At 34.1% G+C, this 21,880-nt stretch overlaps 1 protein-coding gene across 1 annotated transcript in view; it reads right to left on the bottom strand.

The window, feature by feature from the left end:
* lrp5 (low density lipoprotein receptor-related protein 5) overlaps positions 1-21,880 on the bottom strand; it is a 129,133-nt gene that overhangs the window by 46,286 nt on the left and 60,967 nt on the right. The window contains exon 8 of the mRNA XM_056451349.1: positions 21,661-21,832. Within this exon, the coding sequence (XP_056307324.1) occupies positions 21,661-21,832 (172 nt within the window). The remainder of the gene's footprint in view (positions 1-21,660; positions 21,833-21,880) is intronic.

The following is a 21,880-nucleotide window of genomic DNA, read 5'->3' as shown; positions in this document are numbered from 1 at the left end:
TTTATTGGATGGCATACCTTGCCGACATCTGTTTCCCTTTTGCCGTGCAGCGTTGGACATTGTTCCTCTCACTCTGACCCCTCCTGTCCAACTGCATCCCAGAATTCCTCAAATCCCATCCTATGAAATCCAACTCGCCGCTCTTTTCAGCGGGAGTTGAGTGAAAGGGAAAGGGTGGAGCGCCACAAAACTAATGCACAAAGCCATATATGTTCAACTATTGCAGCTGATCAGCTGAATCCCCAGTAAAGTTAAAGCAGGGGGAAGGGAAACGAGGGGAAATCGGCGGGGGAAGGTGAGGCCCATAGAAACGCATGGCTGCCATTGCACACTGAGGCTGTGTGTGTTTAAGGAGAGGCAGCTGCCGAATCCCCTTTAGACCCCAGCAAACCCTGGAAGGTCTCGGAGGTCAACCAAACACACAATGGCAAACGCTGAGGGGACCCAAGACTGAGCCTTGGATACAATGCTACATACACAGAACGCTTACAGAGAAGCTAAATGTCCTGCTAGAGGAAACAAACCAATGCAAAACTAACTTAATGAAGTATCTGAATGAAAACAGTTCATCGTGATCTTCAGAATACCTATCTATGTACTAAATGAACTATTGGTTAATTTATTACTTTTTCTGAATTGAATTATTAACTTTTTATTTAATTTTTAACTATTAACTTTTAGCATTAATTTAATGTTTATTTTATTTTACATTTATTTCACTGTATTTTAAATAATCTCTTTACTGAGCATAAAAGAACATTAAACAGGTAACACTTTATAATAGCTACACACTATGAATCATCTATTAAACATTAGCAAATAGTGAATTCATTATTCGTTAAGCTTTAACTCGACATTAATAGATGTTAGTAAGCAGTTTATAGCTGCAGATACAAATCCTCTATTCTTTTATTATTATTACCCGTTTATTTTTTCCCCCAATCTCTGTTTAATGGGGAGAAGATGTTTTCAACACATTTCTAATCATAATAGTTTTAATAACTCATTTCTAATAACTGATTTCTTTTATCTTTGTCATGATGATAGTAAATAATATTTGACTACATATTTTTCAAGACACTTCTATACAGCTTAAAGTGACATTTAAAGGCTTAACTAGGTTAATTAGGTTAACTAGGCAGGTTAGGATAATTAGGCAAGTTATTGTATAATGATGGTTTGTTCTGTAGAATATCGGAAAAAAAAGCTTAAAGGGGCTAATAATTTTGACCTTAAAATGGTTTTTAAAAAGTTTTAAAACTGCTTTTATTCTAGCCGAAATAAATCAAATAAAACTTTCTCCAGAAGAATAAACATTACAGGAAGTACTGTGAAAAATTCCTTGCTCTGTTAAACATCATTTAGAAAATATTTTAAAAAATAAAATAAATTCAAAGGGGGCAAATAATTCTGACTTCAACTGTGTGTGTGTATATATATATATATATATATATATATATATATATATATATATATATATATATATATATATATATATATATATATATATATGTGTGTGTGTGTATATATATATGTGTGTGTGTGCTTAATGATTGTATTTTCATTCTTTGTAATTATTATTTTTGTACAAAATGAAAAATAAATCTTTGCCATCTCATCCAAAATAAACTTACTGTGGAATTTAAACATCGCTAAACAACATTGACATGTTGCATCATAATATATTGTTAAATTATTATATAGTTGTCGTTTAATCTAATTTTATGTTACTGTATATTTTGACACTCCCGTTTTTCAGCAATGTTTAAACTTTACAGTAATTTTACTTTTTAGATAAGATTGCAAAGATTTATTGTTCATTATTTGATACGAAGCCTTTAATTGTCATTTATTAAGGATTTATGAAGCATAAATACTCCTCACTTTAGGTCACAAAACTGGATAAAGTTGAGTTAATGAAACATTTATTAACATTCAAATGAACTATTACTGACTGAACAATAAGATATATAAATGTTGAACTTGAATAGTTATCATTTACTAACTAATTCTGATTACTAACTCATTCTGAATGATCTTAAAAAGCCACCAACTACTCTTAAATACAAATGGTTTGTATATAATGCGATAATTTAGTCATGAAAAATTAATCAGTAATATAGTATGAAAATACAATTATTAAGCACATTATACGCGAGTATGTGTATCTGCAGTTATAAACTGCCTACTAACCTCTATTAATGTCGAGTAAAAGCTTAACAAATAATGAATTCACTATTTGCTAATGCTTAATAGATGATTCAGAGTGTCTAGTTATTATAAAGTGTTACCAAACATTAATCAAAACTTTTAAATTGTTCCATAAATTGTACATATATAGCTGAATATTTTAAAATGATCACAAAGATCATCATTTATTTTTACTTTTATTTATTTAATAAGTAAATATTTTAGATTTTCTTATGAAATTTATAAAAGTAAAAATAAATGATGATCTTTGTGATCATTTCACACATTCAGGTTTTCCACACTGCTAAATTCACGGCTAATAAATTGCAGCACAAAAACGTGCACTTTGATGGTCCTCTTGTCAGCAGGAGTCTTTCTTCTCACTTACAAAAATGCTATTCATTTTTTTAGAAGGACAATTAGACATGGCCATCAAATCTGAAAGAAGGGTGTGTCTTTTTTTTCAGCCTGTGACTGCTTTTTGTCGCTTCACCAGAATTATGCGCTGAGAACACAGACTGCAAAGCCTAATTTTGATGAAGGAAAACATAAAACGTACACAACAAAGCCCCCAGAACGGTCTCATCAATAACGGCAAAAAGTCAAGACGCTGGGTTTTTTTTTTCTTCAAAGCCAGATTGTAGAAAGTGTCCTGGCACCAGGGTGCCAAGCAAACTCAATATGAAAGCAAACGAGGTGACAGCATGGCCTCTGAAAACACAGAGACATTGAAAAAGAGACAGACACACAACAGACAGAACTAAATGAAGGCTGAGCTCATCAAAAAAGCATTTCGATGAATAAAATAACCTTAGAAAAGTTTGTTTAACATATCAAAACTCCAAGCAGTAGTTTTCTCCAAATAGTAGAAAAAACAAAACTACTTAAAGTAAAAACTAACATTAAAAGTGTACAAACTGTGTGGAATTGTACGATTTATGAAATATATTTAAAATGTGCTTCATTATAAATAAGTGAGCTTGGAAGATAAATTTATATATTTTTAAAATGTACAGTAGGGCTGCTGAATGAATGTGATCATTCGCAATATAGTCACATCGCAGGATATGCAATGTTGAGTTTGTAATAGAATTTATCATTAGCATGCGTTTTTTTTATATCTGTAATTTTATAATGACTTTAAAAGCATTTAGGTATAGGAAATTGCACCACTTGTGACCTTAACTACCATTAATTTATTAAATTATTTTTATTTTTATCATTCAGTTACTTTACTTGAACACTGTTAGACTCGTGAAATGATAAAACACTTAATTTCAATTGTATATACATAATTTTTTTTTGATTTATAGATTGTTATGCATGGAAATACAACATGCAAATGCAGAAATGCACTGCAAATAGCACAGACCACAACGAAAATGTGTCGGGGAACCCCAAAAATTGTATAGATTGTTTATTAGATTTTATGAAGATGCACTCCCACTGCAGAATCATCCCAGTTGATCAAACATTATAAATTCTTTCCAAATAGAGATAGTAATTTATATAGTGAAATTGTATTCATATCGCAATACATATGGAAAAATTAAAAATATTGCAATGTTAGATTTTTCCAATTTCGTGCAGCCCTAATATATAGTAAAAAAAACAAACAAACATTTTAGATATTTAAAAACATAACTATACAACTACTGTATAGAGCCTTTTCATTAAATAAATAAATAAATAAATAAACAAATAAATAAATAAATGTTAATAATAAATAAATAAATAAAATAATAAAAATAAAGAAATAATAAAGAAAAATAATAACAATAGTAGTAGTAAATTAATAATAATAATAAATAATAAAAATAAATAAATAAATATTAAAATAATAAAAATGATAACAATAATAAAAATAAATGAATTATTATTGGTGTTAATAATAATAATAATAATAGTAGTAGTAAAGTAATAACAATAAATACAAATAAATAAATAAATATTAAAATAATAAAAATGATAACAATAATAATAATAAATGAATTATTATTGGTGTTAATAATAATAATAATAATAATATTATTATTATAAACAGTAAGACTAACAACACAAAACTTACAGGAATTTTCCAAAAACTCAGAATAAATTTGTGATGAGTGATGGACGTTTCCTTTGTTTTCTATGGGATTAAAGTGCTCACTCATCAAAATGACTGGCCGGTAAACATGAAACCTTGTAACACATGCAACATATACAGATCTCCAAAAATCCTGAGAAATAACCTCCCCTCTTCTGCCTGAGCTTTGAAACTTCATACCATTTCACCTGAGGTTTGGCCGGCTCTTCTGACAGGCCGACTTAGCTGTGGATGATATTATCTTTTTATCTGTTGTTTGCCCACTAAGGCCAAGAACAGCACCGGCTTAATTCAAACAGAATGACCGGCCGATCTGCTGCTCTCTTTCTTTCTTTTTAGTTTTTTTTTGTGTGTGTTTTTTTTTTAAGTCTTTGCAGTTCTGCATAATGTGAGACACTATAGAAAAAAAAGCAAAAACACTTTTTTCATGCAACTGTCAATTTTGAAACCGAAAGATGGAAGAAAGCTGAAATTCTGTAACCATTGATCTCCATAGTGCTTGTTTTTCCTCCTATGGAAGTCAGTGGTTACAGGTTTTCAGGTTGTCAAAATATCTTCTTTAAGTGTTCAACAGAATAAAGAAACTCATTAAGTTAAGAAATCACTTGAGGGAGAGCAAATACAGTGAGAACACTTTCATTTTTGGGTGAACTATCACTTTAAGTGTTTCTTTTGTTGCAATTTTTGAACTGGTGTCAGTAGATTTTAACTATGATATAGTGTATATTTTAAATCACATACTTGTGAATGAATATGTTCTCATTTTAAGAGCCATAAATCTCCAGTTCAGCAGTTATTACAAACACCAAACTACACAGTTTACATCTGTATTGCGTTTTTCACTGTTTTCTGTTTTTTATTTTCATTTTTTTAAACAGAGGGATAAGTTCAGACATACTTTTATTACATTTTAAAAACATTTTATTCTAAAAAAATTACAAAATAATAATAAAAATTGCTGTTTGCAGTCTTTTCTGAAGTAAGGAGTGAGAAAAAGATTCCCAAAATCCCTTTTTCCATGCATGCAAAATTACAATTACAATTTTTTTAATTTTTTTTTTTTAACCAGTTTTTCTAGAATATAACAAGAAATGATACGATACAATACAATACAGTATACTTTGATATGACCTTAAAAGAAACTTTAGTTGGGCAAAGTGTATGCTATACAAATCACACATAAATAACTAAAACCGATAATTCACACAGAGGATCAAGGCATATGTTCAGGTATATAATAATAAAAACACTACTGCATCACTTTCTAACCACTAAAACCAATAATTAAAAACAAATTAAAAGCATAAAAAAAGAATAAACAAATAAAAAAATGTACAATGTAGATAAATCAATACAAACCAGAAACGATAAATTGGCCTTGGTTATTACTATTCAAAATTTTAATTCAGACCGACATTAAAGAATTTCTAAACCAACCCAGTCGACATTTTGGCACTCTATTCCTATACCTCTGATGAAATAATGCCTCATTTTCTTATTTAAACACACTTTTTAATTTTTCTTTTAATAAAAAAAGAACACTGAATACAAAAGAAATGTTTACAATTCTTAATGTAATCAATCGACTGAGGAAGCATGGTAAAAACTGTTAGTTATTTTTACATTTTTGCATTCATCTGCAGTGTCTTCCCTTAAAGTATTTGCTTAAAATGTCATTGCGGACTTATTTTGGTGTGAGAATGCATTTCAGGAAATATTGAGTTTATCTTTCACTTGCAGCAAACGAATAGTTGAAGGGGCATGGCTAAGTTTTCACCCAAACAATCAATCTGACGTCATTAGAGGTGAATTTCCCTTTGTTTGCAGAGCAAGCAAGTTTTCTGCCGTGCATAATTCCGTCATTTCTCCCATATAGGCAACTGAATCAGAAGTTCGAAAACAATCGCAAAACATTAGCACACTTCCTCATTGCAGAATGAGGTCAATAAAATAAAGGTTAAAAATTCTTATTAAAAAAAGAGAAAGCATTTCCATCTGAAAAGGAATATTGAGTCAGTCTGGGTTTTATTTGTGCAGTCCATTATCTTTCACTTGCAGCAAACTAACGGTTGAAGGAGCTTAAGTGTCAGATTTCACCCAAACTATCAATCCGACATCATTAGATATGGATTGCCAAAGCAAATGTCTAAATTTTAATTAAACATTTCCAAAACAAACATATTTTTTCAGTCAGGAATTAACTTGCCGAGTAATCATTCATGGCAATGTGTGCTAGTAAAATAAACAGCACATTTTGCTTTCATGCAGATTTTAATGCTGTGTCTGCACTTTGACTGAACTCTGGGAGGATGAGCTCTGAAAAAACAATGGCGGATCAAAAACGTGAATGAAAGATGTGAGCTGACGGTTGTGAAATTGCAAAAATATTGACTCGTGTTCCTGCAGGTCATGTGCTTGCCGACGGTCCCACGGGTCCACTGGAGCCCAGAGAGGGAAGCCATCATTCCCATGGCCTTCAATTCAACACTAATCAGCATGTTAAACAGTCCGGCCCTCATATTTATTATAAGAACCATATCTGAGACCATTTTTGGATGTCATGAGATATTGAAGTTACAATCTGAATATTGGAAAGTGAGCTGTTTGAAAGGTTTAAAACGAAAGATTAAACCAAAATTTAAGATGAAATAAACGGTTAAAAGGGGTAATTCAACCCCAAAAAAAAAAAGAAGAGAATTCAGTCATTATTTGAGTTTGTCAAACATAAAATAAAAAGAAGATATTTCAAAGAATGTCCACACTAAAAAAGACATTTGCTTTTTGTTTAAACCGCTTATTGAAAATGAGCTGAAACTGTTTTTTTAGGAGACAACTTAATTGTTTTAAGTTCAATCTACTTAAAAAACGAATGTGTTAACTTAAATCCTTCCAAATTGATTGTGTGGAACCCAGCATTATTTAATCAACAGTATTAACACTATGAGAAAACAAAGGCTAATTTGCAACATTCTTTGAAATATCTTCTTTAAAACAAGAAAGAAACTCTGATAGAAAAATCACTATAGAGTAACTAGTGAGTATATGTTCATTATTTTGGGTGAACTATCTCTTTTATTCCCCAATTTTATTGAGTCTCTGACACGTACGTAGATGTAGATGCTTGTATCCTGTTTACTCATTTCATAAACAGACCAACATAAGTCAATACATCAACATCCGGTGGACATCTGACATTACTTTCAGACGCCCTGAAAAAGAAAAAAAAGCCATCACACGCCCAGACTCTGGGATAGGAGCTCTTATGTTTTGACAAAGAGGAGTAAGACGAGAAGGTCAGACAGTAGAGAGGAAAGTAATTCATCTTACCTAAACTGTCACAAACGCTACTTTTAGTGTTTTAGCAATGCATTCGAGTTCTCTTGACTCTGATCACTTCGTACAGTAGCAAAATGTCAGGGAAAAAGGCTGAAATTCTGTTGTTGTCAAATGTCAAACAAGAAGCCCAGAGTAATACTGAAAAATACTGACGCATTGATTTATCTCTATAAATATTAATATGATAACAACAATGAATGCAGGATCATCAAATAAAAATAAATCACACACACACCCATATATACACACATCACACACACACACACACACACACACATATATATATATATATATATATATATATATATATATATATATATGTGACACAACTATTAATATTAGCAAAATACAGTCAATATGAAAAAAAATTATGTATTAAAGGAGGATAATAAAATGCAATATCTTAATTCTTTTATTGTTTTATTTCAAATTAAAAAAAATAAAAAATATATAAATAAAATAAATAAATATAAATAAAAAATAATAAAATAAATACACAAGCACACATTTATATTATTTAAAATTATATACATAAATAAATAAATTAATTAAATAAATAAAATAATAAATGAAATAATTAAACATGCATACACTGATTTGTAATATTATTTAAAATTATACATATAAATAAATAAACTGATTTGTAATATTATTTAAAATTATACATATAAATAAATAAAAAAATAGATGAATAAAAATATTTAAAAATAAACAAATAAAATAAACAAATAAAATAAATAAACGCATGCACACACTGATTAATATTATTTGAAATTAAATAGATAAATAAATAATAAAATAAATAATAAAAATAAATACATAAACATGCATACACCTAGTAATAATATTATTTAAAATTATATACATAAATAAATAAATAAAAATATTGAAATAAATAAAAATAAATAAATAACTAAATGTACACTCATACATACACACACATTCATAATATTATAATTCTAATATAATTAAATTTAAATGATTAAATTATAATAATTATAATTATAATACAACATTTTATTTGCAGTATTACTAAACATTACGCAATACAAAAGTAATTGAAGGTAGTGGTTCATCAAAATGTTATTCATCTGACTGAACACCACTTTTACAAACTCCCACTGAAACCAATGGATTCCTGACGTTCTTTGACTCACGTTGTATTAAAATTCCCAGCGCTGATCTGTCTACAGAAGTAAGCTGCTCTGCTCAAGACAGCCAAAGGTTTGTCTAACCCGACCAGAAAGCTACAAGTTGAAATGGTGTCTCAATTGGCTGTAAATTCAGAAACAATGTGTTTTCTCTGGGGTACATATGGGATGCATTGAGTCTACAGCTGCCGGTGACTGCTTACCACAACACTGCTGCTGCTGCCGAAAAGAAAAAAAAAAACACAAAACAGGACAAGGGCTGCTGTATTACGTTAATAATCCGTGAACAGGAGCGGAGGGCCCTTCGCCACCCTCCCGCTGACAGATGTGGGACAGTGGTGAACATCCCTCCGGAAATGAGGCAGATTGCGGTGGCAGCAACTGAGCTACAGGACAGGAGTGACTCCAGATGACAGAAACCAGGCCGAGAAAGCCAGAACTTACTTTTACATTCATCTCAATTGAAATGTGAAAGAGAAAGAATACCTGTAGCATTTTTAGACCTATAATAATAATAATAATAATAATAATAATAATAATAATAATAATAATAATAATAATAATAATGATAATGATAATAATAATAATAATAATAAATAACTGGTAACTGATATTAAAAGGCTTAAAACAGCACAGAACAAAATACTTGCATTTGTCAGGTTAATATTATTAAACAGGAAAGCTGCTTCTACATATATACATCTAAAGAGGGATTGAATGAAACATTTATAGCTGGAGAAAATCTGATTCTCCATAAAAAAAGGACAACAAATTCTATAATATCTGGCAACCTTTCTCAGATTATTTTTAAAGACAAAAACTCTACAAGACGACATAGATTAGACTAATTTAGATTAAAACTGTAAGTCAGTATTTGGTTTTTATTTATTCTTTTTTGTATTTATTTACTATTTACTTTTTGTATTTACCTGTTATTACTATTGCACTTCCATATGTATTGTTTGTATATTGTATCTTTTATTGTTTATTGCAGTGTAAATGTTTGTTTGGCCAAATTTGTAGGTAATTGTGTTTGAATTGCATTTAACATTTTAAGAGTTCACACGCAATTTCTCAATATGGGTCCATTTATACGACAAAATTTTTTAACAAAAGCAGGACACTTTTTATCCATTTTGCATGTTCGTTTAAACAACAATGCATAAATAATAACAAAAATGGATTCAAAGTGGAGGTTATTGAAAGCGTCACCATTGTCATGTCCGTGTAAACACTCGAAGACAAGAGTCTATGAAAATGACAATATAATGAGCGTATATTATACGTGTTCAGGGTAGATTAAACACAAGTGCAAACAATCACAAAACAATGGCAGAGTATGTGATAGTGTTGTTGCTAACATTTCATCAACAAAGTGGGAATTTACTTTGCATTACAACAAAGCGAAGACGCATCTTAATTGCACTGAGCCACCGACGGCAAGTCATCGTTTACTAACATTAAATTATTTTTAATATAATGTAAAATAATATAACAATGCAAAAAATATATTGCAACATAATGTAATATTGCGCAACATAAATCAGAGCAACGTAATAAACCACAATGTAAAATAATGCAACATAATATAGAACAACAAACAAACAAAATTAAACGTAATGTAACAAAGCGCATTGTAATAGCGCAACGCAATATAACGCAACATAATATGGCGCAACGTAAAATAACGCAACATAATATAGTGCAACATAATATAGAACAAACAAACAAACAAAATATAAAGTAATCTAACAAAGCACATTGTAACATAGCGCAAAGCAATAAGAAACGTAATAGGACGCAATGTAATATGGCGCAACTAACAAGCTGGCATTGGCAAATACTGTCCTGGCATTTGTAATACAGTGTGTCTGACCATTTTCGTGTATGTGTAAATGCGAATAATTTTGAAAACGTCATGTAAGCATTTAACTTTTTTTAAATGCAAGGGAAAAACGTTTTCATTTGTGGCTACATCGTTTTCATGTAAACGTAGCCCAAGTGATCACACAAGCAGTGTGGTTCTCTTGGATGGTATTTGCATGGATCAAAAATAAAACATGCTAATGATTTTAGTGCCGTTTTTGCATAACTTTCTAGCTTTAAGACCTTAAGATACAAAACAAAATAGAACTTACAATGCATATTCGGCAAATGTCTAAACATCCTAAGCTGACTAAATCATCATAAACATTACAGTTACACTAAGAAATAATGTAAAATAGGCTACTGTCAGGTCTAAATTGAACTAAATATCTACAAATTTAATTAACTTATTTCCTCCTTTAACTCTTGTATATTGTTCAAATTGACTCCCTTTCGTTACGTTAATGGCTTTTTTCCCCATTGACTTCCATTATAACAACATTTTTCGATTGCACACAATATTGACACCATATAATCAACAGTAAAAAATTTGACCTTTTCCCAAGAGGGAAAAACACTAACAAATCAAGAACGCATGATTATACGGTGTCATGGTTTTGCAATCAAAAAATGTCATTATAATGAAAGTCAATGAGGCAAAAACAGCCACAAACATAACGAAAGGGTGGTCAATTTATGTACTGTTGAGTTAAAAAAAAAAAAATAGAAATCCAAGAATTTTCCCAAAATATGTGTCAAAATAAGGTTTGTCACCAAAAAGTATTACATTTGCTGAAACACAGAGAGAGTTGTGGCCAAATAAACCTCAAAATCACCTTAGAGTGGACGAAAACATCCCAAACAACACACAAAGGTTAGATGAATAGAAAACTGCCATTGTCAAACTGACGAAAATAGGCACATGTTTGTGCAATATCAAAATAATGATTCCAATCGAATCAGAAATGTATTGCACCTTAAAGAATTAATATCAGAAAATACTCAAAATTCGTAATTTACCCAAAAATACTGGAAATTATATGTTTTATACCATATATTTCTAATGTAAACGAACCAAATCACAATGATTTGGCACATTATATCCTCTAAGAACAACATGACATGAGAATTTGGCTAAATATATCAATAACAGGTCATGTAACAAAAAAAAAAACAGATTCTGCACTAAAACTAATGGCTCTTTGTTCAAGAAAACCCAACATCACCCAGTCTTTTAACATGTAAATGTTACTTAAGAACACATAAAACACTTTGCGCATACAATAATCAAGCTTAAAATCCATTTCGAGCATTTGTGCAATCTGTCATAGCCCTGTTCGCTTGAAAAAATCCTACATTTGAGCGTTTCTCAAACACATTACTCAAAAAAAGCTTGTATGAGTGAAAGAATTGCTGGATTGTGTGCGCAGCGCTGGCCACAGGAGATGGAAAATATTACGAAAGTCAGGTGTCTTTTATACCCCTATAATTCAAGTGAAACCGTGTATCCTTGGAGCCTGAAACATCAAAGTTTAAGACCTTATGGTGAAACAGCCAGCAACAGCAACAAACTGTTACCAGGCAATTAACTATAGTGCTGTTTGGCTTGGACTACCACTGGCTGGATCTGGCCGCTACAGAGGCGCAAACTTGCAATACTGTTGCATTTGAGCAAATTCTAGTGAGAAAACCAACACATGATGGTCATCGGCTATGTGAAACAGTATTTCTGCTCAATAATCAATTAAATCATTAAAAAATACAGAATAACGTGAAGACAATACGTCAACAGGAAATATAAAAGTGACCTACTACAAACAAAAAACAAAAAAAGTAAATAAAGAGAAAAATAGAAATAACCAATATATTATAATATATATTATATATATAATATATATAATAATATATATATATATATATATATTGTATATATATAATGTGCAATATAATATGGCGCAACGTAATATGGGGCAATATAATATGGCGCAACGTAAAATAATGCAACAATGTAGAACAACAAACCCACAAAATATAACATAATGTACCAAAAGGCATTGTAACAGCACAACGCAATGTAGCACAATGTAATATGGAGCAACGTAAAATAACGCAACATAATATAGAACAATAAACAAACAAAATATAATGTAATGTAACAAAGCGCATTTGTAAGGGCGCAACGCACTGTGCAACGTAATATAGCGCAACGTAAAAAAGCGCAAGATAATATGGCACAACGCAAAATAACGCAACAATATAGCGCAACATAACATAGAACTAATAACAAACAAACTTATGTAACGTAACGTAATATAGTGCATTGTAACATGGCGCAACGTAATATGGTGCAACGTAATATGGCGCAACATAATTTGGGGCAACGTTATATGGCGCAAAATAAAATAATGGAACAATATAACACAACATAATTAAGAATGACAAACAAACAAACTATAATGTAATGTAACAAAGGACATTGTAACATAGCACAACGTAATATGGTGCAATATACTATCGCGTAACAATGTAAAAATATAGCGCAACAAATATAATGTAACAATATAGCGCAACAAATATAATGTAACAATGTAGCGCAACGTAATAAAAAGCAATAATATAATATAATATAATATAATATAATATAATATAATATAATATAATATAATATAATATAATATAATATAATATAATATAATATAATCAAGCACACTACAGCATGCTCCATTCCTGTCTGAAAAGGACGTTTTCTGGATGTCTGCCAGACCTGTGTGGGACATTCATCACCTGTACGAACTCTGAGCTGCATTTGAAGCTCACAGCGTCCTCCAAAACAGCTTATTCTACCACTATACCATCCAAAATCAAAACAGCCCTCAATCTGATGGGCCTTGGATGTGCCGCTAACTCAAAGACAAAAGAGCTATCATTAGCATGGCCAATGTTTTAGTGAGAGGCCCCTCGCTGGAAAAACCCTGCACAAATCAGGTTTCACGGCTCCCGTCGACCACAATGTGCCAGGGCCATTGGAGCAAATGCTTTGGTGGGACTTTAGAGAAAAGCATTATTGATCTTCTTCACACTTATGTTTTTTTTGCCAGCATCCATCTGTAGACGAGCCCTCTGCCACCTCACATCGTTCCGCCACAAATAAAGCGCTCTTTCAAGCTGTTGCTTTTCATTGTCACGGTGTTGCCATACTAAAGGGCCATCAAAATGCACTCCAGGATTTATTGTAGTCAAATGGCTTTGAGGGGAAAATTAAGACTTTTAGGGCAGGGAGAAAAATAGCATTAAGACATAACAGATTATTTACATAATGCGAATGGACAGAAAATGGAACGTGACAAATAAAAACACAAAACGAAATGTAAGAGGATGCTATACATATTAACTGATTTCACTGATTTTCTTTTTTTTAAATGCAGAAAATAAAAAAAGTATTAAATAAAAGAATTAAATCAACTTGGACCCAGTAAAAAGTGTTCACAGTTAAAATAGATATAATTATATATTTTGTTTATATCTTTTAATTGTGCCAGCTGTGCACATGGTTGGACTAGAAATTAATGTTCTGAATATGGTTATAGGAGTTATCCTCAATTTCAACCCAGAATGGATGGTTTGTTGTTGAGAACTGATGGATGTTGAGAACGGATGGATGGATGGATGGATGTTGAGAATGGATGGATGGATGGATGGATGTTGAGAATGGATGGATGGATGGATGGATGTTGAGAATGGATGGATGGATGGATGGATGTTGAGTTTAGACGGATGGATGACTGTTGAAAGCAGCTATAAGGATGAATGGATGGATGGACAGACAGATGTTGAGTTTGGACAAATGAATGGATGGTAAGAACGCATGGACTGATTGATGGATGTTGAGAATGGATTAATGTTGAGAATGGATGGATGTTGAATTGATATTGAAAACCGATGGCTGTTTGGGACGGATGAATTGATGTTGAGAATGGTTGGATGGATGGACTAATGGATTATTGTTGAGAATGGATAGATGGATCAATGGATGTTGAGAACGGATGAATAGAGTGACGGATAATGGGAATTAATTGATGTTGAGAATGGATGGATGGACGGACTAAAAGATTACTGTTGAGATCGGATGGATGGATGTTGAGAACAGATGAATTGATGTTGAGAATGGATGGTTGGACGGACTAATAGATTAAGGTTGAGAACGGATGGATGGATCGATGGATGTTGAGAACGGATGAATAGAGTGATGGATGTTGAGAATGAATTGATGTTGAGAATGGATGGATGGATTGATGTTGAGAATGGATGTGTGGATGGATTAATGTTGAGAATGGATGGATGTTGATAACGGATGGATGGATGGATGGATTGATGTTGAGAACCTATGGATGTTGAGAACAGATGGACGGGTGGAATGATGTTGAGAACCTATGGATCTTAAGAATGGAAGAATTGATGTTGAAAATGGATGGACGGACGGACTAATAGATTAATGTTAAGAATGGATGGATGGATCAATGGACGTTGAGAGTGGATGAAAAGAGTGATGGATGTTGAGAATGAATTGATGTTGAGAATGGATGGATGATTGGACTGAGAACCTGTGGATGTTGAGAACGGATGAATTGATGTTGAGAACGTATGGATGGGTGGGGCTGGATGATGAGAATGAATGGATAAATGGATGGGGCTATATGCTGAGAATGGATGGATGGGTCTGGATGTATGGATAAATGGACGGTGAGAATGGATGGATGTACGGGGATGGATGGGACTGTAATGGATTTAGGGTGTGAACAGATAGGGTGTGTATGGGATGTTGACTATGGATGGGCGCAATGTTTAGATTGGGTGGACAGGACTGATGTATGCATTGATGAGATGTTAAGAAAGGATGGATGAAGGTAGACTGAAAAGTTGAGAACAGATGGATTGCTGGATGGATAATTGGTGAATAGATTAGACGGATTGGATGTCAAGAACTAATGGATAGATTGGATGCTGAGAAAGGATGGATGGATGGTAGGTGGAGTGACAGGATGTTGGTAAAGGATGAGTAAATAAAAAAAATGAGAAGAATTATATAAAATCACTGAAACTAGGGGTCTACAAAGTGCTTCCTTCAACAACATTCACATCTCTGCTTGAGGCTACCCTAAAAAGTCCTCCTGTTTTGCTCAAGTTCTGCTTCACTCTGTTCTACATATTTGCTTTTATGGGAATCCAGAGGGCACCCATGGCACTTTGCAATCAGGGTCACAAAAGACTCTGTGAAAGCAGAATCTACATAATTGCCCCACAAAGCAGGGGACTTTCTACACCGGGGACGGCACATCAGTCAAATGAGTTATCTTAAACATCTCTACAATTGAGGGGGTCTGCGGCAACTTCTAAAGGGTTCAAATGGGTGGGGTGACGAAGGGGGTGAGTTTGACTGCTCGGAAAAGAGACGAAAACACACAGAGAGAGCGACAAATGAAAGCCCCGCAGTTCCCATACTGTTTAAGAAAAAAACAAAACAAAAAAACGTGCAAGTGCCTATATTCAAGGCTCCTTTCAGACGTGCGAGACCTGAGATGAAAGGAGATGTTCTTGGCACAGATACAAAATAATTCTTCGACCATTTAAGAAAACAAGCAGCAAACCTAAACCAGCCATTCGAGTTCCATATCGGGAAGGTTGACTTTAACCACACACCTCTCTAGATGTGCTGCTGTATAGTAAAATGTAAAGACTTACAGATTACATTTTACTTTATTGTTCAATAACTGACTGGAATTGTTTGGAAGTAAAAAGAAACAGCATGAGAGTAAATGATGACAGAATATCAAATAATGGGGTCAAATATGATCAAAAGATCAAATATGATATACATATATACAAAAAATAACTTTTGAACAAGAAATTACTTTGTTAAATCTAAAAACCATGTCTTAAAACAAGGCTGGAGAAAGTTCTACATGGTCCTTTCACAAACATGAAGAATTAACAATGGAAATGTCCTCAACCTCAAATGCAATTCAACTTTTCAAGGAGGAAGGTTAAAAAAAAGCCTTTTCAGACAAGGCCTATCACCAGCCGTGTTAAAGGGGGCGAGAAAAAAAGCAAGAAGGCAAGAGGGAGGGAGGAGGGCCTGAAAGCATCCATTCCTCTATTTATAACCATTCAGGCAGTGAGCAGCCACATTCCAAATGCCAGAAGGCACTTTTCAAAACTCCTCATTTAAAACTTAATGTTGTTTTCAGCTCCTAAAAAAAGAGCCACCCTCCCTCACACCCACCATCAACCAAAAGGAACCAAGCGGGTAGAAAAAAAAAAAGGCAAACAGTAACATGTAAATGTGACTCTGTTCGGAGGCAGTCCAGAATCGGCCCTTTTCAAAACAAAAAGGGCAGCTGAAATGAGGTAAGCGAGCATCAGTATGCAAAAAAGATAATCTTTAATGAGAAATTACTGATGGTTGGGCTGTGCTGCAACTCCGCCGATTAGCACTTCAAGGGCTTTTCTTCCTTTCAGAGGGTAAGTGGGCTAGCTAAAGAATGGCCTCCGCCTCCATTAAGGTGAATCTGAAGAACCCTTGTGAGAAAGCAGAACAGAACACACTTGTCAGCTGCTAGGAGCCTGGGGAATGCTGACCAGCCACCCAAAAAGTGCATCTGGTGCAGGGGTGGGGTAGTGTGTGTGGATGGAGGACCTCCGCAAGGTTTCGAATCCATTCTGTGGAGCTTTTGTGCTGGAGTAGGAGGGGGTCAACTATGAACAAATGACAACAGGCCTTCCCTCCCCAACTGGGCAGGAGAAAATCCAGAATCTCTCTTGAAAACACTTTCAAAAAATGGAATAGATCACAAATGGAACTCATTACAATCTCAATTGTTTCTCTTACATAATAATGAGATAAAATGGGGAGCAAATGGATGAAATCTTCTGCCAGACAGATTTTTCATCTCAGGAAATTACCCTGTCCTGTTAAGAGCAGTGGTCCTCAATCTCCAGGCCATGGACCGGTACTGGTCTGTGGATCAATTGGAATCGGGCAGTACAAGAAATCATTAATTATTTCAGTTTTATTTATTATTTATCTGTATATTTATTTATTATAGGGTCTGAATGATCTTTTATTTTGAAAAATGACCGTATTCTCTCTTACATCTCGCTCACTTAAGCGCCCAAATTTAACCCATAAGCAGCAAAATGAGTAAGAAACAGGTGTCTTTGCCAAGTTTCGATGCTAAGAGAATAAGGCCCAATGAATGACCCGCGAACTGCCAGGAATGGATCCGCAACCCATTTGTCAACAAATCAGGTGAATCCAGCATGTCTGTGCAAGAAGAACTGCTGGAGATCGCAAATGATGGCAGCCTTTTAGGGGTCGTTCACATATCGTGTCTTTTCTAGATTCGCTCAAGTTCATTATTTACAATGGAGGTGCACAGCTTGCACGAGCAAGCAGCGGGATGCGCTCGAGCCTTCCAGACACACCCAGCTGAATGAATGTTGCGAGCGCACCATGAGTCACGTGACAAGCAAAAAGGTTGGGGACCACTGGTTTAGAGGTCTGAACAGTATTAAAAATTGTGCTCACATATGCCAAGATATTCAAGTATTTCTTAAAGACTGAAATGTCATGAATTCTTTGCTGAAAAACGTCTGCAAGAAGAAATTATTTGAGACAAAGTTGATACTATAAAAACAAAGCCTAAAATTATGATTTTTGGTTGATGATCCTAGTGCGAAAGTTTCTCGGCAGTGAGATTAAATAGAGACTTCTGCTGCTGAAAAGACCCAAGATGATTGCACAACACTCCTCTGGAGTTAAAAAGATCTACCAAAACATCAGTGAAAAAACATGGACTCAAATATTTATTGTCATATTGTTCCAGGATCAAACTGCCTGTGCAACTGAATCAGATGTTTAGGGGTGTTCATGTAACTCCATAAAAAAAAAGAAAACCGAACAACTTCATGGCCATTTAGTTACACTACAAAGGCATTCGGGACCTAAAAAACCTTTGAAATAGAGTTTCAAAGTGCAGCTTTTGGCAAATAATGTTATCATTTCCATGTGTACTACAAAAAAGACTATCATGTGCAAGCATGTTACAGGTTCATCCTACTGGTATTAGTAGACAGTATGTGCGCAGGCACATAGTGTTCTTTACAAAGTCACATTTTAGCATTTTAGTTGTTTTTTGTTGTTGTTGCATTTGTGTGAAGAGGACATTTTGAAAATGTTCATCTCAACACCATTCTTTTTTTGTATCATTTCTAGGAAGAAACTGAAATGCTACATAACAGTTATCTCAACAGTTTCTCATTTACAGCTAAGAGATTAGAGACATTCACTTCTGTCTCCTACTTCAAAGATCTTTCTTCTAAGAAGAAAAGCCTCAGTTATCTCACAACTCTCCTTGAGAAATTCAAAGAAAATCTCAACAATGTCTCACGCTGCCCTCAAATCTACCAGAAAAGATGTGAGCAATTTTATCTTCCAAGGTAGAAGCATCAAAACTATGCCATCTATGCTTCATTTATAGTAACAAATATCTTATTTGTAGTTATATAAGGAATTTCAGGAAGACAAATCTGAGACCAGGATGTCAAGTAAACAAAATATATGTACGCTCTTCATTAACCCTGCTGAGCTCTGACCAATGCAAAGTTCCTGGGTGATGGTGAGTGACCAATCCATTGGAATGTCAAATCCATCCAAATTTTCATTCCCCCCAAAATGGGCTTTCTGTTGCTACAGTAAATGGCTGAACTGATTATACAAGCTAGGCTGCAAATCTAACAAAGAACATGTTATACAACTTTCCTGTGAAGAATGTGAGAAAGCTGTCAGTCAAGTCATATAAAGTTTCAATAATACAAGTAAAACTGAAATCACTGGAAAACTGTTAAAGCTGTATTGTTTAAAAAAAACACATTTTCTTTAAAGAGAGGACCTCATTATTCCCCCAGTGGGATGTTCTGAGGGGGAATTATTCTAAAAAGTGTTGCACGTGGACTTCAATGAGCATCTGGCCTTTTACCGAGCTCGATCTGTCAGCAGGAGTGCCGTAATCCTCCGCTTATTCAGCCCAGCTTTAACACAAGAAAACACCATCTCGCTCCTCCCTTTGACAGCCACAGAAAACACCTCCACATCTTAAAGAAAGAGTAAAACAGAGTGCACGCAAACAGGGACTCGCACTGAGCCACTAGTGGTTTTTAGGCTGCCTTTGCCCTGCTGTTCACCCTTAGCCTGCCTGTCCCGCTGCCCCTTCCCTTTAAACGCCACAGCAGGGAACCTGGCAGACTGAAAAAAGCCCTGGGTTACAAACAGGTTGGTTGTGATGGCATTTTGCTGGCTGTGTCCATCTGCAACCTGTCCAAATCTGTCTGCTCACTGGGAGTTCAGTGCATCAATAAATAATACCTACCCTTTAGAGGGCACAGTTTGAGAGTCCTTACCTAAACTCGCCCTGTACCTAGGTTAACCAGTTTATGGTGCCTAGACAACAAGTGACTGTTATGCAGACATTTCCTAAAAGTACTTGAATTGGTCAGTTTGTTATCACTATTTAATTCAATTCACCTTTGTTTACATAGTGCTTTTACAATGTAGACTGTATCGAAGCAGCTTAACATAGACATTCTAGTGAACTGAAACGGAGTCAGTCCAGTTTTCAGAGTTGAAGTTCAGTTTAGTTCAGTTTAGTGTGGTTTAATTTTCACTGCTGAAAGTCCAAACCCTGATAAGCAAATCCATCAATGCACAGCTCCACAACTCCCAACCAATCAAGCAAGTGGCGACAGTGACGAGGAACAAACTTCACCAGTTGACGAAAGTGAAGGAAAAAAACCTCAAGAGAGACCAGGCTCAGTTGGGAACTGAGATACAACCAGATAATGCATTAGGGCTACTAATAATGAATTATAAGTAATATATATTAGTAATGCATTACTTACAAAGAGAATTGCATGAATTATGTCTAGATAACAAAATATTGTTCAAAGTATACTGTAAAAAGAATCAGATTGTTGAGAATCAGCGTGTGAAATAGAAAATGAGTGCAGGAAAATAAGAGAGGGATGTTTCCTTAGCTTCTTTTGTGTTTACACGACAGGGTTTCAGGCATACTGGCTGAATGAAAAACCTCTGTATTATGACACCCAGGGACCTGTGCCTACAGGTAGCTGACTAATTACACAATGCCAAAACCACGAAAACGCCCAGACCACGAAGCCTGTGCCACAAAAGAACAGACACAGAGGAAACAAAAACAGACGGAGAGAAACTACGACAGAATAAATTAAAACTTTTGGTCTGAGGAGTTAAAAAAAATACTCTATCTAAATATGAAACCTTACACAGGAAATACTTTTCAGATATACTTGAGGTTTCACAATGGTTGGGACTTTGGACAAAAACAAAAGTGCAGGAACTGACCGGATGCCTGTTGTCACTTTTTTCAAGATATTACACAACCAGTCTAGGATTCCAAAACCACTTTACACTGAAACAAAAGCTTGATAAACTTCAGCATCAATGGAGAATGTGCACTTAATGCACTCCTGAGTCTCATGGATATCAACATTTTGGAATCATAATTTTTGTGAAAAGCGATACACAAATAAACTTGAATTAAAATCAACATATTGAGAATATTACAAACTGCATGAAGGGGCTGGTATTCAAATATCTGTATAAAAAAAGTGACTTTTGGGGAAAAAAAGGCTATTAGCAGAGTGTGCATTTGATGATCATTAAATACAAGAAAGTATTTGAAGGACTAACTGTTCATTTTCGACAAGGAATTCGCCCTTGGATTCTCCGCCAAATCCTCGGATCCCCTCTCATTACTCCACATACTCAGACTATTCAATCAGCACCAAAGCGCAAGTCTCATTTCAGCCTCTTTGTTGAGCAAAGAACACCATAATATTCCATTGCAACTCATATTTGCATTGAGTGAAGTGAAATCTAATGAGCAAAAGTCACAATGAGGTGACAACTTTATACAAAAGAAACCTCAGCTGACTTACCTCAATTTTGTCTGTCTTGGCATCACCCCAGTAAAGCTTTCCGGCTACATAGTCTATAGCCAAACCATTCGGCCAGCCAAGAGAAGTGTTGAGAAGCACAACCCGGTCCGTGCCATCTAGGTTAGCTCGTTCAATTTTGGGCAACTCCCCCCAATCAGTCCAATACATATATCTGTAATAAAAGAAATGAGAAAAGTAAACATCACATGTAAATTCAATA

The sequence above is a fragment of the Danio aesculapii genome, chromosome 25, assembly GCF_903798145.1.
Source record: "Danio aesculapii chromosome 25, fDanAes4.1, whole genome shotgun sequence".
Classification (NCBI taxonomy): Eukaryota; Metazoa; Chordata; class Actinopteri; order Cypriniformes; family Danionidae; genus Danio; species Danio aesculapii.
The sequence above is the reverse complement of the archived record's forward strand: the minus strand, read 5'-3'. Positions and strand labels throughout refer to the sequence as shown.